The following is a 24743-nucleotide window of genomic DNA, read 5'->3' on the forward strand; positions in this document are numbered from 1 at the left end:
ATGGAGTCTGCTTCTCTCTCTCTCTCTCTCCCCCTGTTCCCACAACCACCCCCTACTTGTGCACATGCACACCCTCTCTCTCTCTCAAATAAATAAACTCTTTTTAAAAATACAAGTACACATTATGTGATGCAAAATATATCCAAAATATTTGGTTTCTTTATTATGCTTATATTTTGTGTGAATTACATTTTGCTTGTGTGAAAAAAGGAAAAGACTTTAGATAAATTAAGAGATGAACTGCTCCTAAATACATTTTTTAAATAGTCAATATATCTTCCAGCCTTCCTGTGTATTATACCTTCTCTTTTAATAGTAATGTAGAAACATCTGGAAAAGTGAATGGGGGGCGCAATATGAGAATAGTGGGGAAAGAATATTGCATTATTTTTTCCTTCTCAGGGGAAAAAGTTCTATAGAAACCATAAGAAATATCTTCTATAAGATATATATTCAAGTTCTATTAAGGCAGGAGTCAATCCTGCCCATTCATTGCTACTGCTGCCACAGACTGCTATGTTCCTATAAATCACGGCATGATGCAGTGGAAGGACCCAGGTTATTGCTGGGCATGCAGAAGTGCTATCCCATTTGCTTCCTTCATTCTAACAAGTGTCACTGTGGAAACTATTGCTTGAGTTTTGTTCACTGTTGACAACCAGTGCTGAAAATAGTACCTGGCATATAGTAGGCTCTCCATAAAAGGGTGATGCATGAATAAGTTGACAAAGTCCCTGAGAGGTGAAGTTTGAAAATTAACAAGATGGTATATGTTTGATATCAGAAACATCATAGCAAGGTATCAAGATGCATTTCAGGGTTACGATTTCCTCCCTTACTGGGGCATCTCTCCTCCCTCTGTACCGTCAAGGCAAGGTGCTCCTACATCCTTGTCTTTTTTCCTTTCCAGCATCAGGTTCTTAATTGTAAGCAGCAGAAACAAAGCCTGGACAACTTAAGCAGAAAATAAATGCACTGAAAGGCTACTCAGTAGTTGACAGTCTTGACAAGAAGACTAGATAAGCAGGTTCAGAGAGTATGCAGTCAAAAACAATGTCTTCATCATGCCCCAGAACTAGTCCAAGAAGGCTGCAGCTGCAGCCACCTCTGAGCCCTCAAAGCCAGCAATTGACCCTGCCTCCAGCCTTGCTGCCAGACAAGCAATGCTGCAGATGTGCCACTGCCATGGACGAGGCCCTGTGTCTGCTGCTTCTCTGCCTTACCAGCTCCTAATTCAAAGTACAGCTGGTGGGTAGGCTAGCTTGGGAGCACTTAGCCCTGCTACAAAGAGGGCTAACAAGCAACTCTCTGACAGGTCATGCCTTCTAAAGTGTGAGGTGGGGGACACTTGGGTGGCTCAGCCAATTAAGTGTCTGACTCTTAATTTTGGCTCAGATCATGATCTCAGAGTTGTGAGACTGAGCCCTGTATGAGGCTTTCTGCTAGATGTGGAGTCTGCTTAGGATTCTCTCTCTCCCTTTCCCTTTGTGCCTCCTCTTACCACTCATGGGTGCTCTCTCTCTCTCAAAAAAAAAAAAAAAAAAAAAAAAAAAAAAAAGAAAGGAAAAAAGAAAAATGTATAATGTACAAATGAGAGATGTTTGGCCGGCTCAGTCGGAGGAACATGTGACTCTTGATCCTGGGGTCATGGGTCCAAGCCCTACATGGGGTGTAGAAATTACTTAAATTAAAAAAAAAATTACTTAAAAAACAATGTATAATTTACAAATGAAAATGTTTCCAAAAAGATCATATCTTTCAATAGTTACCTTGAATATTAATAGGCTAAATACTCCAATCAAAAGACACAGGGTATCAGATTGGATAAAAAAGCAAGACCCATTTGCTTTTTTTGCTATCTGCAAGAGACTCATTTTAGATCCAAAGACACCTCCAGACTTAAAGCAAGGGGGTGGAAAACCATTTTTCATGCTAAGAGCATCAAAAGAAAGGTGGGGTGGTAATCCTTTTATCAGACAAATGAGACTTTAAATCAAAGACTGTAATAAGAGATGAGGAAGGACATTATATTATAACTGAAGGGTCTAACCAACAAGATCTAACAATTATAAATATTTATGCTCCTAACATGGGAACAGCCAATTATATAAGCCAATTAATAACAAAATCAAAGAAACACATCAACAGTAATGCAATAATAGTAGGGGACGTTAACACTCCTCACTGAAACGGACAGATCATCTAAGCAAAAGAGCAACAAGGAAATAAGGACATACTGAACCTCATGGACTTTACAAATATATTCAGAACATTCCATCCCAAAGCACAGAATACACATTCTTCTCTAGTGCACATGGAACATTCTCCAGAATAGATCACATCCTGGGTCCCTGCATATTTTCAGACCACAATTCTTTGAAACTAGAACTCAACCACAAAAGGAAAGTTGGAAAGAACTCAAATCCATGGAGGCTAAATAGCATCCTAATAAAGAATGAATGAAATTCATTCAGGAAATTAAAGAAGAATTTTAAAAATTCATGGAAACAAATGAAAATGAAAACACAACAGTTCAAAATCTTTGGGATGCAGCAAAGGTAGTGCTAAGAGGACCTAGATAGCATTACAAGCCTTTCTCAAAAACAAGAAAGGCCTCAAATATACAACCTAGCCCTACACCTAAAGGAGCTGGAGAAAGAACAGCAAAGAAAGCCTAAACCCAGCAGAAGACATATAACAAAGATCAGAGAAGAAATCAATGAAATATAAACCAAAAGAACAGTAGAACAGATCAATGAAACTAGGAGCTAGTTCTTTGAAAGGATTAATAATATTGATAAACCCCTGGCCCAGACTTATCAAAAAGAAAAGAGAAAAAACCCAAATTAATAAAATCATGAATGAAAGAGGGGAGATCACAACCAACACCAAAGGAATACAAACAATTATAAGAACATATTAAGAGCAACTATATGCCAACAAATTTGACAATTTGGAAGAAATGGATGCATTCCTAGAGACATGTAAACTACCAAAACCAAACCAGGAAGAAACAGAAAACCTGAACAGATCCATAACCAGCAAGGAAATTGAAGCAGTAATAAAAAATCTCCCAACAAACAAGAGCCCAGGGCCAGATGGCTTCCCCAGGGAATTCTACCAAACACTTAAAGAGAATTAATACCTATTCTTCTGAAATTGTTACAAAATATAGAAATGGAAGGAAAACTTCCAAACTCTTCTTATGAGGCCAGCATTGCTTGATCCCAAAACCAGACAAAGACCCCACCCAAAAGGAGAATTGCAGACCAATATCTCTGATGAACATGAATGTGAAAATTCTCACCAAAATAATAACCAATAGGATCCAACAGTACATCAAAAGCATTATTTGTCACGACGAAGTGGGGTTTATTCCTGGGCTGCAAGGTTGGCTCAATATCCACAAATCAATCAACATGATACACTACATTAATAAAAGAAAGGACAAGAACCATATGACCCTCTCAATAGATGCAGAAAAAGCATTTGGTGAAGTACAGCATCCTTTCTTGATCAAAACTCTTCACAGTGTGGGGATAGAGAGTACATACCTCAATATCATAAAAGCCATCTATGAAAAACCCACAGCAAATAACATTCTCAATGGGGAAAAACTGAGAGCTTTTCCCCTAGGTCAGGAAGACAACAGGTTGTCCACTATAACCACAGTTGCTCAACATAGTAGAAGTCCTAGCCTCATCAATCAGACAACAAAAAGAAATAAAAGGCATCCAAATCAGCAAAGAAGTCAAACTCTCACTCTTTGAAGATGATATGATACTTTACATGGAAAACCCAGAAGACTCTACCCTAAAACTGCTAGAACTCATACAGGAATTCATCAAAGTAGCAGGATATAAAATCAATGCACAGAAATCAGTCGCATTTCTATACACCAACAATAAGACAGAAGAAAGAGAAATTAAGGAGTTGATCCCATAACAATTGCACCCAAAACCATAAGATACCTAGGAATAAACCTAACCAAAGATGCAAAGGATCTGGACTCAGAAAACTATAAAGCACTCATGAAAGAAATTGAGGAAGATACAAAGAAATGGAAAAACATTCTGTGTTCGAGAATTAGAAGAACAAATATTGTTAAAATGTCTATGTTACCTAGAGTAAACTACACATTTAATGCAATCCCTATAAAAATACCATCAACTTTTTTCAAAGAAATGGAATAAATAATCCTAAAATTTATATGGAACCAGAAGAGACCCCAAATGGCCAGAGGAATGTTTAAAAAGGAAACCAATGCTGGGTGCATCACAATTCTGGACTTTAGGCTCTATTACAAAGCTGTAATAATCAAGACAGTATGGTACTGGCACAAAAACAGACACATAGATCAGTGGAGCAGAATAGAGAACCCACAAATGGACCCTCAACTCTCTATGGTCTACTAATCTTTGACAAAGCAGGAAAGAACGTCCAATGGAAAAAAGACAGTCTCTTCTACAGATCATGTTGGGAAAATTGGACAACCCCATGCATAAGAATGAAACTGGGCCATTTCCTTACACCACACACAAAAATAGACTCAAAATGGATGAAAGACCTCAATGTGAGACAGGAATCCATCAAAATCCTTGAGGAGAATACAGGCAGCAACCTCTTCGACCTCAGCCACAGGAACTTCTTCCTAGAAACATCACCAAAGGCAAGGGAAGCAAGGGCAAAAATGAACTATTGGGGCTTCATCAAGATCAAAAGCTTTTGCACAGCAAAGGAAATAGCCAACAAAAACCAAAAGGCAACCAACAGAATGGGAGAAGATATTCACAAATGACATATCAGATCAGGGGCTAGTATTGAAATCTATAAAGAACTTACCAAACTCAACACACAAAGAACAAATAATCTAATCAAGAAATGGGCAGAGGACATGAACAGATATTTCTGCAAAGAAGATATCCAGATGGCCAACAGACACATGAAAAATTGCTCAACATCTCTTGGTATCAGGGAAATACAAATCAAAACCACAGTGAGACACCACTTCCCACCAGTCAGGATGGCTAAAATTAACAAGTCAGGAAATGGCAGATGCTGGCAAGGATGCAGAGAAAGGGGAATCCTCCTACACTGTTGGTGGGAATGCAAGCTGGTGCAGCCACTCTGTAAAACAGTATGGAGGTTGCTCAAAAAGTTGAATATAGAGCTACCCTATGACCCAGCAACTGAACTACAGGGTATTTACCCCAAAGATAGAAATGTAGTGATCCAAAGAGGCACCTGCACCTCAATGTTTATAGCAGCAATGTCCACAATAGCCAAACTATGGAAAGAGCCTGGATGTCCATCAACAGATGAATGGATAAAGAAGATGTGGTATACACACACACACACACACACACACACACATATGCACAATGGAATATTATGCAGCCACCAAGAAATGAAATCCTGTCAATTGCAGTGACATGGATGGAACTAGAGGGTATTATGCTAAGCGGAATAAGTCAATCAGAGAAGGACAATTACCATATAATCTCTCTGATATGAGGAATTTGAGAGTCAGGGCAGGGGGTCATGGGGACTAGGGAAGGAAAGAAACAAGATGGGGTTGGGAGGGAGACAAAAACATAAGAGACTCAATCTCACAAAACAAACTGAGGGTTCCTGGGTGGTGGGGAGGTAGGGATAGGCTGGGTTATGGATATTGGGGAGGGTATGTGTTAGGGTGAATGTTATGAAATGTATAAGCCTGATGATTCATAGACTTGCACCCCTGGGGCAAACAATACATTTTATGTTATTAAAAAAAAATATATATATATATATAATGCTATATATATAATGTATTGTGTATATATATATATATAGTGTATATATAATGTATTGTATATATTATATATAATGTTATATATATATAATGTATTGTTTGTATATATATATAATGCATTGTTTGTGTATATATATATATATATATATACACACACACACACACACACACACACACACAACAACAACAAAAAGACTGATGAATCACAGACCTGTACCCCTGATACAAATAATACATTATATGTTAATAATAAAAAAACACTCAGAAATAAACTGTGCTCAAACAATACTATTCAGTCACAAGCCAAAAAAAAAAGTAAGATATGTACCTCGTACCATAGTTTCTTGGTTTATTTGTAAAGGGGAAAGCCTAATTTTATGTATTTTCAATGATGATTTTTTAAAAATATTTTATTTATTTATTTGACAGAGAGATAGAGAGAGCACAAGTAGGCAGAGAGGCAGGCAGAAGGAGAGGGAGAAGGAGGATCTCCACTGAGCAAGGAGCCCAATGCAGGGCTCGATCTCAGGACCCTGGGATCATGACCTGAGCTGAAGCCACCCAGGCGCTTAACCGACTGAGCCACCCAGGCACCCCTTCAATGATGATTTTTTATGGTATTATTTATTTAATAACATCTGGCTTCCTTTAGTATAACTACCAGTGTTCCTTATTTAGAATATTTAAGGAGAGGTATCACATAGATAGAGAGATGCTTTTATTATGTGCATAAGGTGAGTTGACAAGTTGCTGTTAATCCACATCAACGTGTTCCCTCTCCAAATAACCAACACGAAGAAATGTCTCCCAATTGGTGTGCCTCAATAGAACTTAAAATGCATTTTCTCACAAAAGTGAGGTTTATAAAGTGGTGAATAAATAGAGTCAAAATAGTAGAAAGGGAACTATGTTCCAGATACATCATAAATTAAATGGGCCTGGGAAGTTCCTGGGGGCTTAAAAAAAAAAAAAAAAAAAAAAAGAATAAACTCTGTAGGTGCTAATTTTCTTGCAATTTAAGAACATAACTTCATTAATAACTAATATATTTTCTTACTTGCACTATTAGTTTCATCTAAACATTCCCATATGTTTTGCAGTTCTCCCTTATTACTTGTTTAAGAGTTTTACATATACCTAGTTATAGATGCTTATGTTTATTCGTATTCTGAGAAGCTCCTTTTGAACTTACTTTTTTAACATCATGTAGTTGCCAGTTCACTATGAAGAGTGACTTGGGTCTTTGCTACTTTGTTTGCACATTACACATTTAATTTTAAGTATAAATTAGTATCCGTACCAAGGGCTAACAAGAAATCAGAGTAACCATCAAAGAAATAAGGAAAAGCTATTACCTAAAATATAATTTTATCCACCCCGCTATCTTTTTATTTAGTTTTTGTAGGAATTTCTTCCTGCCTATAAATACCACATGGATTTAGGATGGACTTTAATGGAGCCATAGGAAAGCGCAAGCATATCGAAAGGGAAAGAGTGAATCCTATGTCCTTCCAATTTTTATTGAGTGAGTTTATGAGAAGCTGTTGAGAAAAACTGTCCTAAGCACGTTAGACTCAGGAAGCAGAGGGCCGGAACCTGCTTTTGGCGATGTGAGTCACTGAAATGGGCCCCAGATCAAAGCACCGCAGCCTAAACTGTAGCTGTAACATTCATTACTCCTTAAAGGCTCTTTCAAAGAGATCTGCTTGTTGATTACGTTATGGCAGTGTGTGATCTGGGAGGAGGGGAATGAATGTCATGTACTACAGTTCTGAAGCAGGGAGGGGCTCCTGGGGGAATCTGGAGGCAAATTTTGATAGGAGAAAGGGGGAGGATAGAATAGAGCTGAACAAGAGAAAAATGACTGTCTAGGAACGACCCCCTCACCAGACCCGAAAACCCAGAGGCCTGATGCCCACTTGTGAGTCTTGCTTAAGGCACCTCTCCAAGATTCCCACATGACAGGGACGGCTCCGAGCACACATATCTGCCAAGCCGACAAGAGGCCACTGAAGACAAACATGATTGCCCTGAATCCAATGAAGGGGAAGTACATGCAGTTTCATTTTTTTGATTTGACAACTGGAAACGTTAATAGTCTTCTCCTCTCTGCCCCCTTCCCATTTTCCTGGTTTGCCATGTTTCTAGCTTTGGTGTGTCTTGATTCATCTGTTGTTAACAGGAAGATTAATATTTTTCCCAAACCTTCCATTTAAACTTGACTTGAGATGTATCACTCTCACTTGCTTTCCTATCTATATTGCAAAAGAAAAAAAAAAGGAAATTTTTATCACTTATATTTAGAACTTCCCTTTTTAAACAGTAAAAGTAAATATACATTTTTTAGGTTAGACCATACGGAAAATGAAAAGCATAAAATGCTAAGTAAAACATCCCTCCTACAACATTGAACTCAGTTCCACTCCCCAGAGATAACCTCTCAGAAAGGATTTTAAAAATTGACTGAGGGTTTAGAAACCATAGTACTTCCAAATCAGAGCCCAGCGGGATGGTAGATTTGTTTCTCAAAGAACACCTCCATAAGTGCAGTGTGGATATAATTATCAACACTCCTCTTGTGTTTCTGGGTCTGCAGACTAAGAAGAAATGTTGCAAAGCCCTGCCAAGTCTCCTTCATTTTTCTCAAAGCAAGAGGACTCCTTAATAGTCTCAGGATGGAAGAACAGGAGTCAGACCAGGAGTCAGGAACTTAGCTGGCCTTTGCTTTCATCCTTAGCCCCCATGTCGTGGGATTTAGAGGCACTCAAAATGTTTTCCTTTGTTTCAACCCCTAGATAGTGCTTATTCCTGAGTTTCCTCCTTTTCTCTTCCCTTAGGAAGAAGACAAGCCAACTCTCTATGTGTTTAATGCTGTGACCCAAGAGACAATGCCAATGATGGAGAACATTTCCCTTCTTGTTCAAAAAGTGTCTGATCTGAGAACCCTGGTAGCTTTGAGATGTGGCTTCCCTGTGAGTGTCTTCTGTCTCAGGACCCCAGAAGGACTGGAGATGTATGACTGCAACACACTGAGGGACTACCAGATAGACATCGGTACTGCCTACCATATTCAATACCAGCTACTGCTCAGCACTATGATTCTTTGGTACCAGACTGGCAAAAAATGGAGGAGTTCCTTCCAAACTAAAACTTCTGAAACCTCAGTGGGGATGTAAATGATCAATGCCCCTATCGGGTATCTGGGTCTTTAGACTAACAAGTAAGAAATGACCCATAGACCTGCATGTCTTGTTCTCTTCACTCAAAGCAGGATAACTGGTTAATATCCTCAGGCTAGAAGAGCAAGACTCAAACCAGTTTATGTTTTTCTCTTTCAAAATATATTTCAAGAATACATAGAAGCAAGTTCAAGTACATATCCTTTTTCTTCCTTTGAACACAGTGGTAGCATATGATACACACACTGTCTTGAGCTTGCTTTATGCAATCTCATTTTAAAAAACTGTTGTTGGTTATATTAATATTTTAAATAGTGCAAGTGGCTACTGTGCAGTATCCCCAATTGACAGATTAGTGAGTTGGCATTCATCCCTGATCGGCAGATTACAACCTTTCTTTAAATATGCTACTTCCATGTTGTGTCTGCTATAGCCATACACCATTAAAACAAACTCAAAGGACTGTCTGATTGCTTTAACCCTATAGGAAAATGGTTCAAACTTTATAGAGATTCTTGCTTGAGGTGAATGAATCTTTGCTGACAATCAGCAGACATTAAGGTAATATACTGTCACATTCATTGCAATGGAATTTGAGTTCTCCCAATTTATAGTCGGGTTTGTAAACACTGTTGAGTTAAACAGTTTTGCTTTTTACACTGCTAAATTTGCATTTATTGTTACTTCTCTTATTATATCTGCTTATTCTTTCATGATATTTTTAATTGAGGCTCTCAAAACTTTGACATCATTTATCATCCCTGTTTTTGATCAAAGGAAGTGATGTTCTAGGATCTGTCCCCACAGTACCTTACAGTAAAGCACATACTGTTTTGCATGCTTGCCAGGGAATCAGCCCTGCCCAGAACATGGTGGGGACTTATGTGAGTAAGGACACACAAGAGGCATTTGTCCTCAAGCAATTTATGATCTAGTTTTTTAATGAAACACAAATGAATACATTACAAAAATTCAGGTGACGGCTCTTTAGGCCTATGCTGCTCAAATCATGATGTAACAGTTTACAGCTAGAGCTAGAAGACAATTTAGAAATGGCTTCACCCAACCCCAAATTTTTACAGATGTAAAGAAAGCAAAAATTTTCCATATGGTTAAGAGTGTGTGAAGGACAACACACAGGCCTCCTAAAATGACCCTCTAGGAATGAGGGTTTTCAAATGTGAGGTTAGGGGCTCAAGCATAACCAGAGTAGACTGCTTGTCCACCATGAGCACAGGGCATAGAAGGAAAGGCAAGGAAAGAAGAACCTCAAGGAGAAGGGAGGAAAAGTCTTTGGTTGGCTTCATATCTTTGCCTAAAGCATTCCTATCATTCCTCAAGCAGCCAGTCCACCTTTTTTTAACCAGAGGGTAAAGAGGTTCTTGATCAGCCTACCTTGCAATTTCTCCCTTCCCCAGTCAATGAGTCATCCCTGGTACTACCAGGATTTGAAACTTGACCCCTCTCCAAAAGCAGTGGAAAATTAGAAGGTCTCTGAGAAGCAGTCAAACTCATATTGAAAATCAAGGACTTAAGTAGCTCAGTTAGTCACTACATATATTAGCTCATATAAAAACACACAGAACTACCTCTGCACTCTGAGCATTCATGATAAGGTGGTAGAAATAAGGCCTGCACATATACTTATTCTAATAGTAAGTCAGCTCAATGAAGGCTGACGGGCTTAAGGAAGGCATTCTGGAGAATGCTGGGCATGAGCACACAAAGAGGTGGGAAATATGGTCATATGAAAGGGAAGACATTCCAGGCTTCTAAACCAGGAGAAAAACACAAGCCACAGGTTCATGAACATGGGCTTAATCCAGGGAAGACAAATATCAGGAGACTTCTGAAAAGCAGAGGAGACTCACTGAGACCAATCAGAAACACAGCTGGGATCAGATTGAGAAGGGTCTTAGGGGTGAGGCAACAGAGCACAGGCTTCACATGTTGGCAATCAGAGCTATGCACGTTCTGGAACAGAAGTGTTTAGCAGAAGTTTGATCTGGCAGCAAGCAGCATAAAATACAGAAAGGAGTTAGGAGAAGCAGGGTGTTATACTAACGGGCACTTTTGAGAATCCCAGTATTAACTAGCTCCACCAGCAATGGAAGAGAGAGGCAAATATGAGAAACCCAGAAATTAGAGACAGGATGTCAGGCTGAATCACATTTAAGAGGAGGGAAGCACCAAGGCTCTGACACTAGGACTGTGGTGGTGAAATTGGGGAAAGGAGCTTATATTTTGGGTCCTAAACTTTAGATATAAAGAAAGGCAGAGAACGTGTGCTTTCTCTAAAAGTTACTCTGCTAATTAGTGGCAAAGCTGTAAATTCAACTGAAGTCTTCCGATTCTCCTCCACAACAAACATTGAGTGAGGGCTTAGTGGTGGGTTCGGTTAGTAGGTGTTGCTATAGGCGTCCTGCCATGGAGTCAGGGACTAAGCCCTATGAGAGGTGCTTTGCTTTGAGAGTCTATACAGAGAGGGACATGTCAAGGGCCAAGGGCCAGTAGTCAGGACATGCTGAATCAGGGCAAGTAGACAGCTAATAGGAGTCAGAAAATGAGACATGTAAAGCTGTCAGAGGTGGGAGAAAAGGTGGGACTGTGCATTGTCAGAGATGACAAAGAAGAGAGAGGTTTTTACCATGCTGGTAAAAGACCAAAGACAATGTCTGAGAAAAACCTTTTGATTTGGCTTAAAAGTCATTGGTGAACCCAGAGAGAGCAGTTTTAATAAAGTGGATGGAGACAGAAAGATTGCAGGGATTAAGAAGATGAGTAATAAAAGGATAAAGGGAATATTTTTGGTGGTAGAATATTTAATGATTAACTTGTCAAGAATTTATCAAAGCTAAACATTCCCTACTACATGTGATTTTGTGACTTGAGTTTTAGTGGCACATCACATAGGTCCAACACACACACACACACACACACACACACACTTTTCTTAAATCACTGTATATGGGACAAATGTTCATTTTAGCCTCATTTCATGTTCTTAAATCTCTATCCTGCCTTTTGCTTTCCTCTTGCTTATCTACATTCTTGTCTGCTAGTTACTCTGTCCATATTATCTATATGCTTGAAAACTGACATTAATCCTTTCTGGAACAAGGTGTGCCTAACAAATGAGTGAACGAATGAATGACTTCCCTTTACAGAATGCTGCCACTGGTATACCCCAATGGTAAATGGCTCATGGCAGGCATTCATGGCCAGAATGAGCAATCACAATCAATCTGTGGGCAGAGTCCTGGGAGTTCAGACCCTGAAATCTCAGCTGGCTCCAAGGCCCTTCTACCAGTCCTTAGGCCCCTTGGAGATCTACCATGCTATTTTAATTCCTTTTACAAGTGAGGAAACAGGCGCTGAGAAGTTAAGTGACCTGCTCAAGGTCATATTGCTAAGAAATGGTGATCACACACTCAGGATTGGGTTCTTTCCAACAATTTATAGTGCCAACCCAGAATGCTTTTATCAATATCTACTTTTATTGGTACTCTAAGTTCTGATCAATGTTTTGTTTTGTTTCTCATTAGGGGAAACCCACACCAGAGAATGATTTCCATATCAGACAGGCAAATATTGACCTCAAAGTATGTATGCCACCAGGGATAGAGGGACCACATGGGGAGAGGTTGCAAACAATTCCCTTGAATGCACACTGTCGACCATACCTGCTTTGCTGCATGGCTTGCCACGGTGATGGGTTTGTAAGCAGAAAGTGAGCAGATCCAGGGTTTGTAGATATATACAATCTTGGGGGGTCTTCTTTTTAAAAAAATTCAAAATTAAGAATAGAGAATTAAAAAACTCATGTAGTGAAAGGCCCTGAAGCTTAAGTCTCATTAGTTCTACTTTCATTTCAGTTATAGATTTTAACTGTATTTTCTGGAGCAATGTACCACTTTTCTTTTTTTTTTTTTTTTTAAGATTTTATTTATTTATTTGACAGAGAGAGATCACAAGTAGACAGAGAGGCAGGCAGAGAGAGAGAGAGGGATGCAGGCTCCCTGCTAAGCAGAGAGCCCGACGAGGGACTTGATCCCAGGACCCTGAGATCATGACCTGAGCCGAAGGCAGCGGCTTAACCCACTGAGCCACCCAGGCACCCCACTATTTTTCAAGTAAATTTCTATTTTCCAACAGAACTCCTAAGCTTACGAAGGAATTTAACATGTGACAAAGAGGCATTACAAACCAATTGGGATGGAAGTATTATCCAATAAATGGTGCTGGTTAATGTGCTTAGACGTTCTCTGGATAGGGCATCTGGGTGGCTCAGTTGGTTAAGTGTCTGCCTTTGGCTCAGGTCATGATCCCAGGGTCCTGGGATTGAATCCTATATCAGGTTCCCTGCTCATTGGAGTTTCTCCCTCTGCCCCTCCCTCCCTGCTTGTGCTCATTCTATTTCTCTCTCTCTCTCTCACAAAAATAAATAAATAAAATCTTTAAAAATAAAATTTTAAAGGTTGAGCATTAAGAGAAAAACCAGCCAGTTACCTTTGTCCTTTGAGGAATTATGACTGCTTCATTGCAAGGAACTGAAATTAATAGTTACAAAACCTGTAACAATTGCTCCCAGATAGGGTATTAAAGAAGAATAAAATACAGAGCTTGATGGAAGGTGTCCTACTGCTGTTGAGGATTTAAATCATATAGGCTTCTCTGTAGTTTTCAAAATCAGGGTTCATCAAGAGTGGACAGGTTGAGCTAGGAAGAGCTGAGATCCTGAGTCTAGACAACCACTTAGGGAAGGATAGAGGGTCCAGGAAGAGGGAAGTTAGTCTCAAATAAGTACTGCTGGTGGGAGCCCTGGGATAGACAGGCAGATCCGTCTGCAGCTAAAGGCAGGAAGGCCAGAGGGTAACCTCAGGGAGATCCAGCAGGGACCTGGTGGGTGAATCATAGCATAGCATCAAGGTAGCAAATGAATAAATAAGTAAATGACATAAGAGGTGAAAAACTAGATAAGCTGGTTGTTGACATCAGAGACTCTGACAACACGTAATAGAAATCTAACCCCAGAGATTGGGGATCAGAGCAGGAACTTCAGTTCCAGGCTCAGAGAACAGATGGACCTCAGTTCTGAAACCCAAAAGGTAGAGTAGGATACAGGCACTCATATTCTGGGTTACAAGGTGGGGGCTTGGTCAGGAGGAATTGGGCAAGTTAGTAGAACTGGGCCAATATCCAAGCAGGATGAACAGGAACACCAACTTCCCACCTGAGCCTGGAATCTTAACATATTCCCTCTCAGTGGAATTAAGATTATTCTCTGGGCCTAAAGCTTGGCTCGTTCTTCAAAATGGAAGCTGTGTGGCCTCAGCTGTGGAACACAAAGGAGGCTGGGGTACAGTGTCAAGTAAGTTTTTCAATACTTATCTGTGGGTAAATTTTATGGTAAACTACAAACAGCGAATCACTTTTAAATCAAGAGGTGAAATAAATGCAATTTGAACATTGTTTAAAGTCCTTTGCTTCCAGTGCTACCCACAGGAATCAAACCTTTAAATAAGAAAATTAAGTACAACAAGAAACTTTAGAGAAACTAAATCTATGGTGTCAAGGATGGTAAATACCAGCAAGTATTTATTATGAACCTACTATGTGTCTGAGCCTTGTCCTACTGCCAAAACCATCATATTGATTCAAAGGCAGCCAGCCAATCTACAGATTGTTCGATGACATCAGTCAATTAAATTTTTGTTTGGAGACAAAGATAACATAGAGGATAGGAATGTAGGCACAAGGCCAGATTGCCAAGATACAACTCCTGATTCCACTTCTTACTGGGTATGTAAAGCCCAGGCAAGTTACTTAATCTCATAGGGCCTCCGTTTTTTCAACTGTCAAATGAAGAGAATAATACGAACCACACTTAGGACTATTGAAAATTTTAAAGATTTTTATTGATTGATTGATTGATTAGAGAGAGAGAGAGAGATATCACAAGCAGGCAGAGAGGCAGGCAGAGAGAGAGGACAAAGCAGGCTCCCTGCTGGGCAGAGAGCCCGATGTGGGGCTTGATCCCAGGACCGTAGGATCAGGACCAGAGCCGAAGGTAGAGGCTTCAACCCACTGAGCCACCCAGGTCCCCCTGTTGTAAATTTTAAATTAGCTTATTCGTGTAAAGTATTTAGAATAATGTAGAGCATATAATAAGCATTCGGTGAATATTAGTTATTTATATTAATATATTATTATTATTAATTATTATTAGTCTTGTGAATTCAAACTGGGAAATATAGAGAGACAAAACTGGTTACCAGTATGACAGAAAATGCATGGTGCCATGAAGAAAGGTTGGGTTGTGGCGAAGCAATGTTGCATGAAGACCTCATTTACGGTAGTAGAGGAACTGTAAAGGAGCAGCAGGGAAGCCTGTCAGCAGAGAAAGGAAGAAGACACAAAGAGATATAGAGGGCTTGAGAGAGAGAGAGAGCCCGGAGCCCATGGGAGACATGGGGAGTCGCCCATCTGGAGAGGTGTCTTTGTTCCAAATGCACAGCAGTTCTGGCCACTGTCTCAGTATAATAAACCCCATTTTCTTTATTTTTTTTTAAATATTTTATCTATTTGACAGAGAGAGATCACAAGTGGAGAGAGGAGGAAGCAGGTTCCCTGCAGAGCAGAGAGCCCGATGTGGGACTTGATCCCAGGACCCTGAGATCATGACCTGAGCTGAAGGCAGAGGCTTAACCCACTGAGTCACCCAGGAGCCCCTAAACCCCATTTTCTTGAGGGCCTCCTTGCAACCCAAAAGCATAACTAGAACAGAGTCCACAGACTGGATGAGACATGATGCTTGAGCTCAGAGAGTTCTCTGTTAGTGTTTACAAACTAGCAATTCCAAAACAGAAATGTATTTTCTTTCTTTTTTTTTTAAGATTTTATTTATGTATTTATTTGACACGGAGAAGGAGAGAGAGAACACAAGCAGGGGAGTGAAAGGCAGAAGGGGAAGGAGAAGCAGGTTCCCCGTGAAGCAGGGAGCCCACTCGGGACTCGATCCCACCTAAGGTAGAAGCTTAACCAACTGAGCCATCCAGGCATCCCCAGGAATCTATTTTCAATGATCAAGAGTTTCAACATACACCATGGTGGCCAGCTGAGCGATTCCTTTAACTATTTGCAGAAGTGAAACAAGGACATAGTTAAGAAGAGCTTCCCGGAGGAGGTGATACCAGTTTATGTTGCATCACAAACTATTAGAAGGAGGGTGTGGGGAAGAATAACAAGAGTTCAGACACCAAAAGAGCAGCAAAAGAAGAATCCCGAAGGCCAGAAATAGCCTGATGTGTATCCAGAAGTGCAGGAGAGCCTGCTGGGTTGCTAAGGGTTAGGAGGTCAGTACATGGTCAAAATGGATTTGGGGAATAGGATAGAATTTCATTCAACAAATATTTACTGATTATTTACCATGAGCCAAGCACCATTGAGGAAAGTGGGCATTACACTGTGAGCAAGAGCAGCAAGATGTCCTAACCTCTTGAAGTTTGCAGTCTGGTGGGAAACATAAGCATCAACAGAAAAATAGTGAATTTTAAGAACTCTAAAGTATAAATATCAAAAACAAAAACATGACATGGTAACAGAGAGTTATGTGGTAATATAGAAGGAGGCTATTTTAGAAGGTTGGCCAGAGGAGGAGGTGACATTTGAGCAGAAACCAGAAGAAAGTGATGGGGAGGCGGGTTGGTGGTAGCTTCCAGAAGTAGATTTAGGTGAAAGATCATGGAAGTCTGAAAGAGGGTGGAGCTGGTAAGATGGAGGCAAGGAAATGGTTCTTAAACCTTCACGAGATAAACTTTACAGGCCTTAGCTATTGTACAGATAAAGGGCACGAGAAAGGGAAGAATGAGGACCAACTCTTAAATGTCTAGCTGAAATAACAAGGAAGATAGTAGGGTCACAAGCTGAGATGAAAGATGACGAGTTGCCTTTCAGAACAATAGGGCAATCCCTTCGATGGTGATGTCCCCAGCAGGTGGACTCTGGAGCTGGAGCAGAGGCCTGGAGTGGAGGTTTGGACTTGGGAATGAAGGCCATGTGGGTGGTCAGTGAAGCCAGTAGGGTCACTGAGATTGCCTGTTAGTCAGCCAACGAGTATTTAATGAGCTCTTACCAAGTGCCAGGCTGTGTGGCAAGTCTTTTCTTTTTCTTTTTCTTTTTAAGATTTTATCTATTTACTTGACAGAGAGAGACACAGTGAGAGAGGGAACACAAGCCGGGGGAGTAGGAGAGGGAAAAGCAGGCTTCCCACCGAGAAGGGAACCCAATGTGGGGCTCCATCCCAGGACTCTGGGACCATGACGCAAGCCAAAGGGGGCCCTGTGTGGCAAGTCTTGAAGGAGATTTCTTTTTAGTGGAGACATGAAAAAAAGATCTCCGAAAAGAAAAATGATTTCAATGATTTCACTGATGATGGGAGTTGGGATGAAGTTAAAGTAAGATCATAGGATAAAGAATAATGGAGTGGGAGGAGCCAGTAGCGGCCAAAACAGTCTTCTGTAAGGACATAATACTTGAATTGAAAACTGAAGAAGGACATTGTCCTGTGAAAAGGATGAAGACCTTTTGAAACAAAAGAAAGTATGTCCTCAGGTCTTGTGATGGGAGTGGACTTGGTGTTATCTGAAGGACAGGTGAAACGTCAGAGTGGCTGGAATGGAGTGAGTGAGATAGGCTGGAGGGAGGTGCAAGGTGAGGGTAGGCCAGATAGGAAGGAGACTGGGTTTTATCCTGAGGGAAAGCATAGAAAAAGAAGAGAAGGCTGAGGAAAGAAGATTCCTGAAAACACCAACCTGAGGAACAAAGGGAATGCGGTGCCACAGAGGTCAGACCAGGAGAGGGTAAGTGATAAATTCTCCAGCAGAAATGAACATACTACTTTTGTGTTGTTGCACACAATGGCTATCTTGCGATGGATAAAACAAAAGGGTCAGGGGTGCCTGGGTGGGTCAGTGGGTTAAGCATCTGCCTTTGGCTCAGGTCATGGTCCCAGGATCCTGGGATGGAGTCCCACATTGGGCGCCCTGCTCCTTGGGAGCCAGCTTCTCCCTGTCCCTGTGTCTGCCACTCCCCCTGCTCATGCTCTCTCTCCCTCTCTCCCTCTCTCTGTCAAATAAATAAATAAAATCTTTGAAAACAAAAAAACATGAAAGGATCATTTAACTCCACCCTTATCCCCGTTTGTGAGCTACAGGCCCCAAAACCCATCAGTCCTGCCACTTTTTTTAGTTTCCTCTTCCAATATAACAGTTTGAGTTTACATGGTGATGTATCTATCAGCATGGAATCAACATCCACAGGACTGTTTTAAGATAACTGCAGAAACTATTTCAGCATTATAATGCAATGGAAGGGCACAGAACCTAAATGTCTTCTCAAGTCGATGAAGGCCTAAGCTGAAAATAACACCCTGGTCTACTTATTCCAAGGTTACTTTTCAGTTTGCATCTAGCTTATGCCTCTGGTTGGAAAAAGCTATCTTTAGAAGTTTTATAGATTGCCACACCACAGGGAGGGACGGGAACCATTAACGACCTCTCTTGATCCACAGGCACAACACTTCGTTTGGATGTCTGGGATGGATGGAAGGAATTTCTGATGGGTTGTCTTCTGGGACAAAAACTTAAAGTGCAACGCTATTTATCGAATGAAGGACCAGTACTCAAGTACGGAGATAGAGCAAACACTAAATTAAGTACTTTTTACTAAACTTCTATAGGACGTTGAGACTGCAATTCACTCTGTGACTGGGTTGCTGCACTATGCTGGTTCCACTGAGAATGTCTCAAGCAGATGTTCTTACTGAGATATTTGCTGGGATAAGATTGCAGGGATGTCACCAGGGCTGACAGCCTTTGGTGACAGACTGCAGTTCAGGTAGACTTTCCTCAAGAAATGCTAACTATTTCAACAAGTGACTTCAGTTTGGTTTGGAAATCAGACTTTTCACAGCACTTTTGAAGCCTATCAGAATAAGTACCTTGCCACCCTCATATTCAATTATTCTAAAAAGCACTAATTGCTAACTGATTGGCTGAAAATTCTAGCTCCCTCTTCGTAAGCTGCCAAGTAATTTTTCAAACGTTTAATACAAGCCTTTTGTACATACTTTTGCCATACACGTGTGGCTGGGCAGTGGGCAGTAGGCTCAGAGAAGCACACGGTCATGTTAGCATGACTCTGCCATCAGCAACATCCCTAACGTGTAAGCTGCATTACTCTTACGGTTTTAATTCACTGGTATTTTTGGACAGTGTTCCCTCTTGGTGCTTTAATCATGCTTTTCAGAAACCCACACATGCACCAAGAGCTCTAAGGGCTCTAAGAAGTGACAGATTAGAAAACCAGATTTTATAATTTTACATATTATTCATTATTTTAAAGTAATTTCTATTGGGGGATAGTAATAATTCCCTTTTTCCATGCTCTAAGTCCAAAGAAATTGTTGTGTTGCATTGGTACTTTATATTGTGATTATTTATTGAGTACCTTTTAACATGACACTGTGTTATATGTATTACCTAATCTTATACTTTTGACAATTTTACAAGATAATACTCTTTTATCATGTTTTACAGATAAGGAAACTGACATTGAGAAATCTGCCCAATGCCACACAGCTAGGCAGGTCACAACTGGATGTGGAATCCCAATAATTTAACTCTAATGCTCAGATGCTTAACCATTCCACTTGACTTAACATTTTGATAAAATCTTAGGAACATGAGCAGCAGGGGTGTGCCCTGTCCCCAATATGCACTCCTGCACACAGCCCAGCTGACCCACCTAGGCCCATGTGCTCACTCTGCTCCAGGCCTTTTTGGCTCTGGTGATCAGTTTCCAGCCTAAAATCTCCCTGCACACACTATCCGTATTTCTCATCATGCTTAAACACACACACACACACACACATGCATGCATGTATGAATAGAATGGACAGAGGCACAAAGGGAGGAGGGGAAATATATCAAACAGTTCAGAAAATACACATGAACAAACTAAAAGTATATTGAGCATGTACTATGCCAGATCCTAGGTATATAGCAAAAAACAAGATATGGCCCCTGCCTTCTGCAACCTTGCAGTCCAGGAGGGAAAACAGAAAACAAGTAACCGATTCTAGCAAAGGCAGAATTGCAAAATATTTAGGGGCACAAACTCCAGGATCCTTCTGTCTAGGTTCAAAGCCCATCCCTGTTCAGTTGTGTAAACTTGGGCAAGTTATATAATCATCCTCTATCTCAGTTTCCTCTTTGCTAAAAAGGGAATAATAATTGCATCTATCTCCTAGAACTGCTTTAGAGATTGCATGACATAGCAATCATAGGAATTTAGAAGGGGGCTGGCACATGGTAAGCAGGACATAAATGTTAGGTGTTGTTGCTCTTACTAGTCAGTGTGAAAGTGTTAGGACACGGACATAGTGCAAGATGATATGGGAACGTGTGGTGTGGGCAACGAACCAGAATTACCGGTTCAGGTGAAGTATCCTGAAAAAGGCAATTGATGAGATCTAAATGGTTGAGTAAAAGGTAGGGAGAAAAAAAAAAAAAAGATATTCCCAAACAGATGGAACCACACGTACAACAAAGTCCCAGGGGGGGCAAGAGAATAGATTCAAGGAACTGAAACAAGTTCCACATGGTAGATCACTGAGTGAGAGGGAGCTAGTGGCCGGAGGCTAGAAGGATAAGAAGAGGCCAGCTCTTACAGCTACCCATAAGAATGTAAAGGAATTTGGACTTTATATTTTAAATGTTGGGAAGATATTTAAGGTAGAGAAAAGCCAGGATGAGATCTGAGTTTTAAAACGTTGGCCCTGGTTGTAGTTTGAGGAAAAGAGGCAGGCAGGAGACAGATCAACCATGATGAGGTTGACAATGGCCAGAACTAGGCTAATGACAGCAGAGGTAGGGCTAAGAAAACAAACTACAAAAACATACATTTGCGAAAGAGCATCAGTAAATCTTGGTGAAAGAGTGCCTCTAGCTCTCATAACTTCAGTGCTAAGGATGAAAGCAAAGGCCAGTTAGTTCATCCAGGAGGGGCTCTTCTCCCCAAATCAAGAAAACTGATCCCATCCAGAGATGCTGATTTGCATTAATGAATTTTGACAAAAACTCATGTGTGAACCAAATGCCAGTGTATTAATGTAATTGCTCTAATTAGTTATAATCTAACCACCACAATTCTAATCTAACTGTAGGTCCCAGAGACCCACATGTTCTGGTCAGGTCATCTTCCTTACACAGGAACCCACACACACATCAAAAGATGGTGTGATGAGCGTGTAACCAGTGAGAGGAGAATCAGTTATTTGCAATAGATTTCAGATGATAGCAGGCAAGCTTGTCTCCATCTCTATGATGGGGTCAGAGAGCCGGGCCCAAATATATCCTGTATCTATATCATTATATACCTAATGGGACCCTATCTAGGTTTGCCTCTAAACAGCCTGCACCAGTCATTCAGCTTGTGCCTTATGGGGTATTGTAGGGACAGCAGGGAGGCCAGTGTGGCTCTAGTGCACTGACAGGGAAGGGGAGTTATGGGAACGGGGGCAGGGGCCAGATTGTGAGAGGCCTTGTAAGCCAAGGTGAGGAGTTAGGATTTCGATTGCAGTGGGAAGTTATTTGAGGGAAGGAAGAGGACCTCCAGTTAGGAGACTGACGCACTGGTGGTAGTGCTGGTGGGGGCGCAACCTAGTGGTTTCAGTCAGAATAGCAGTAGAGACTTTGAGAAGCCCAAAATAAACACTATTGTTAGAAAAGACGAAACAGACTCACAGACCTGTACCCCTGGGGATAAAAATATATTATATGTTTATAAAAAATAAAAAATAAATAAAATTTTAAAAAAAGAAAAGAAAAAACAAACAAATACTCAAAACATTCAAATTTCTTCGTGCTGGATTTCTTCCAAAACTTCTCCACTTAATATAAAGCTTGAGGGGTGCCTGGGTGGCTCAGTCATTTAAGGGTCCAACTCTTTGATTTCGGCTCAGGTCATGATCTCAGGGTTTTGAGATCAAGTCCTGTGTCAAGCTCTGTGCAGGGCTTAAGATTCTCTATCTCCCTCTCTCCCTACCCCTCTACCCTCTCTTTCCCTCCCTCTCTTAAAAAAAAAAAAGAAAAAAATATATATTTTTTATATATATATTTATATATAAATATAAAAATATATATAAATATATTTTATATATATATATATATTTTTTTTTTCCCTGAGCATCTGAGTTTCATAAGAAAGAAAAGCACTCTAAGAAAAGCACTTTGAACAATTTACCTGTGCATAGTGGGATAATGTGGCTAAGCAGGACCTGTGCAGTTTATTTTTTTTTTAAGACTTTATTTATTTGAGTTAGAGAGCATGTACAGAGGCTGGGGGCAAAGGCAGAGGGAAAGGAAGAAGCAGACTCCCTGCTAAGCAGGGGGCTCGATCCCAGGACTCTGAGATCATGACCTGAGCTGAAGGCAGACGTTTGACCAACTGAGCCACCCAGGTGCCCCAGGACCTGTGCAGTTTAACCTATATATTACCATATGTCTTTTCTGAAATTTTTTACTTAAAAGTTAGGAAGAAATAAACATTTTAACTAGCATGCTTTGTGGTTATTTAGTGTAGCTACATTTATCCATTTGCTGACTTCCTAAACACTCACCTCTACTTATTTCATTCATTCAGGTATCAGAAAAAGGTAGCCCTGTACATCGCCGCCTTTTACGGGTACATTGAGCTCACTGAATGGGCCCTGAAGCAGGGTGTGCGGCCCGAAGAGGCTGTGGGTGTTCACCCCTGTCGAGCATGGTGCCATGAAGCCCTTCATGCAGATGTCTCTAAATGCCCCATTCATGCAGCTGCAGAAATGGGCCAACTGTTGATTCTGAAGGCCTTTGTCCACTGCAGTGTGCTGTGCCTGGAATGCAAAAATGCAGCAGGACAAATTCCCCTGACCATCGCCTTTAAACACAAGCATAAAGACTGTGTATTGTATTTATTGAGTAAAATGTGGTCCACGGTTTCTTTTCCGAAAATTTCAGTCCCCATGAGGATTTATATTAAAATAAAACAATGGGTCCTCAGAGCCCAGAGTCACAACCTTAATAAAAGCCAGCTTTGCAGAGCAAGGGTCTCTGGGGCAAAAGTCGGAGACACGGTGATGGTGGATGGTTTCAGCACGCCAAAAATGACCTCCAAGAGCTGGTACAAGGCTAGGTGCGAGGATTCACAAAGCACCGTGGCCAAGCTACCGCCTCTCAGGGAAGAAATTGTAAGCCGGAAACCTGTCAATCCTTTGGCAATTTCACAGCACGACACAAAACAACAAACCTTGAAATTGCCTCCGCTGGTAGATGCAAGTACATTCTCTGAATTACAAAGACATCAACAACACCATCAGAAAAAAATTACTGCCACAGCTAGGAAAAAAGAAAAGCTCATAAAAAATACGTATCTCCCTCAAGTCCCCCTCCCCCCAGTTTCCAGAGTGGGCTACTCACACCCATCTTTTTACTATGCAACACCCAAAGCGGACTTTTTACTCAAATCCTCGTTGGTGTGTTTCTCGGAGCACAGTGGTAAGACTCCAAGGGAGAATGCCATTTACTGCTTAGCGGTGGCCAGGTAATGTTTTCTTTTTAAACATACAAGGGCAAACCTTTAGTAGGGCATGTCTAGGGCAGGGAATGGTCCATGAAGCCGTACCATGCCATACAATGTAGTACAGGTTGTTTCAGTGCATCAGTAACCGGCTTCACAGACCTCACCTTAGCCTTGTGTCTAGGACCAAATAAACCCATTTTACCGGCCAGACCAATCTGTCTAGCACCTGAGTCCTCAGGCTTTCAGAAAGAAAGGAGACACATGCAAAGAGTTGTATCAAATAGCAAGGTCCCTTGCTTATTCTTTTTTTTTTAATTAATAAGAAATTGTTAATTATAATTAAAAGGAGAAGGGGGAAACTTGAAGTATGGGAGAGAGGCATCAAAAGTGTCATGGAAGACTGGATGGTGATGAAAGGGGAAGGAAAAAAGGAACAACTATGAAGACTTCAGTTGACTTACTGGGCAAGACATACTGGTTGGGGAAAATCTATACTGGACAGTGTGATAGAGTTGATATTAATATTTTAGGTCGTTTAAAAAGTAACCCATTGTCACATTTAAAGCCAGAAACAGATGTATCAGGAGTGGACTTTTCAGGCATATTCATTTCACAAGATAAACTTTTGCATATTGGTCATCAGATTTCACTGAAAACACAACTCTGATCAGATCTCAGGTCCCATCCATTACTTATAAGGTATTATTGGATGCTAATATTACAGTAGAAATATAGATTTATGAGCAGCTTTTCCCCCTAATCAACATAATGAAAAGGAAAGAACAAAACAAGGCTAGATTGTTTTCGTTGCCTCTGTATTGGTCTTTGGTTCAGCTCTACTTTATTTCCCCTAAACTGTTGCCACCTAGTGGTCAGAGAAATTTGGGCTCTAAAACTGACAAAATTTAGGACTGCACGAGATTGATAGAAGGTAAAGAAACTGCTTACCAACTTGGATCTTGGTAATTTGTGATACAGCTCTGACTAGAATGCATAAAAAGAGATATTCTAAAATTCTATAAAAAGACTAGAAATTGATTGGTTGAAAAAAATCACAGAGCCATCTTAAAATCAGGCTGTAAACGTTAGAAAAGAAATACTGATTAGTTTTATCAACAGATGCACATTAGAAAGCAAACAATGTACTT

At 40.6% G+C, this 24743-nt stretch overlaps 2 protein-coding genes across 2 annotated transcripts in view; one reads left to right on the forward strand and one right to left on the reverse strand.

Moving 5' to 3' along the window:
- Positions 1–24743, reverse strand: part of RNF13 (ring finger protein 13) — a 204884-nt gene that overhangs the window by 171335 nt on the left and 8806 nt on the right. The window lies entirely within an intron of this gene.
- Positions 1–24743, forward strand: part of ANKUB1 (ankyrin repeat and ubiquitin domain containing 1) — a 30826-nt gene that overhangs the window by 4498 nt on the left and 1585 nt on the right. The window contains exons 3-5 of the mRNA XM_059391742.1: positions 8632–8848; positions 18545–18659; positions 22678–23616. Coding sequence (XP_059247725.1) covers positions 8632–8848; positions 18545–18659; positions 22678–23616 — 1271 coding nt within the window. The remainder of the gene's footprint in view (positions 1–8631; positions 8849–18544; positions 18660–22677; positions 23617–24743) is intronic.

Source organism: Mustela nigripes, chromosome 2 (genome assembly GCF_022355385.1).
Source record: "Mustela nigripes isolate SB6536 chromosome 2, MUSNIG.SB6536, whole genome shotgun sequence".
Classification (NCBI taxonomy): Eukaryota; Metazoa; Chordata; class Mammalia; order Carnivora; family Mustelidae; genus Mustela; species Mustela nigripes.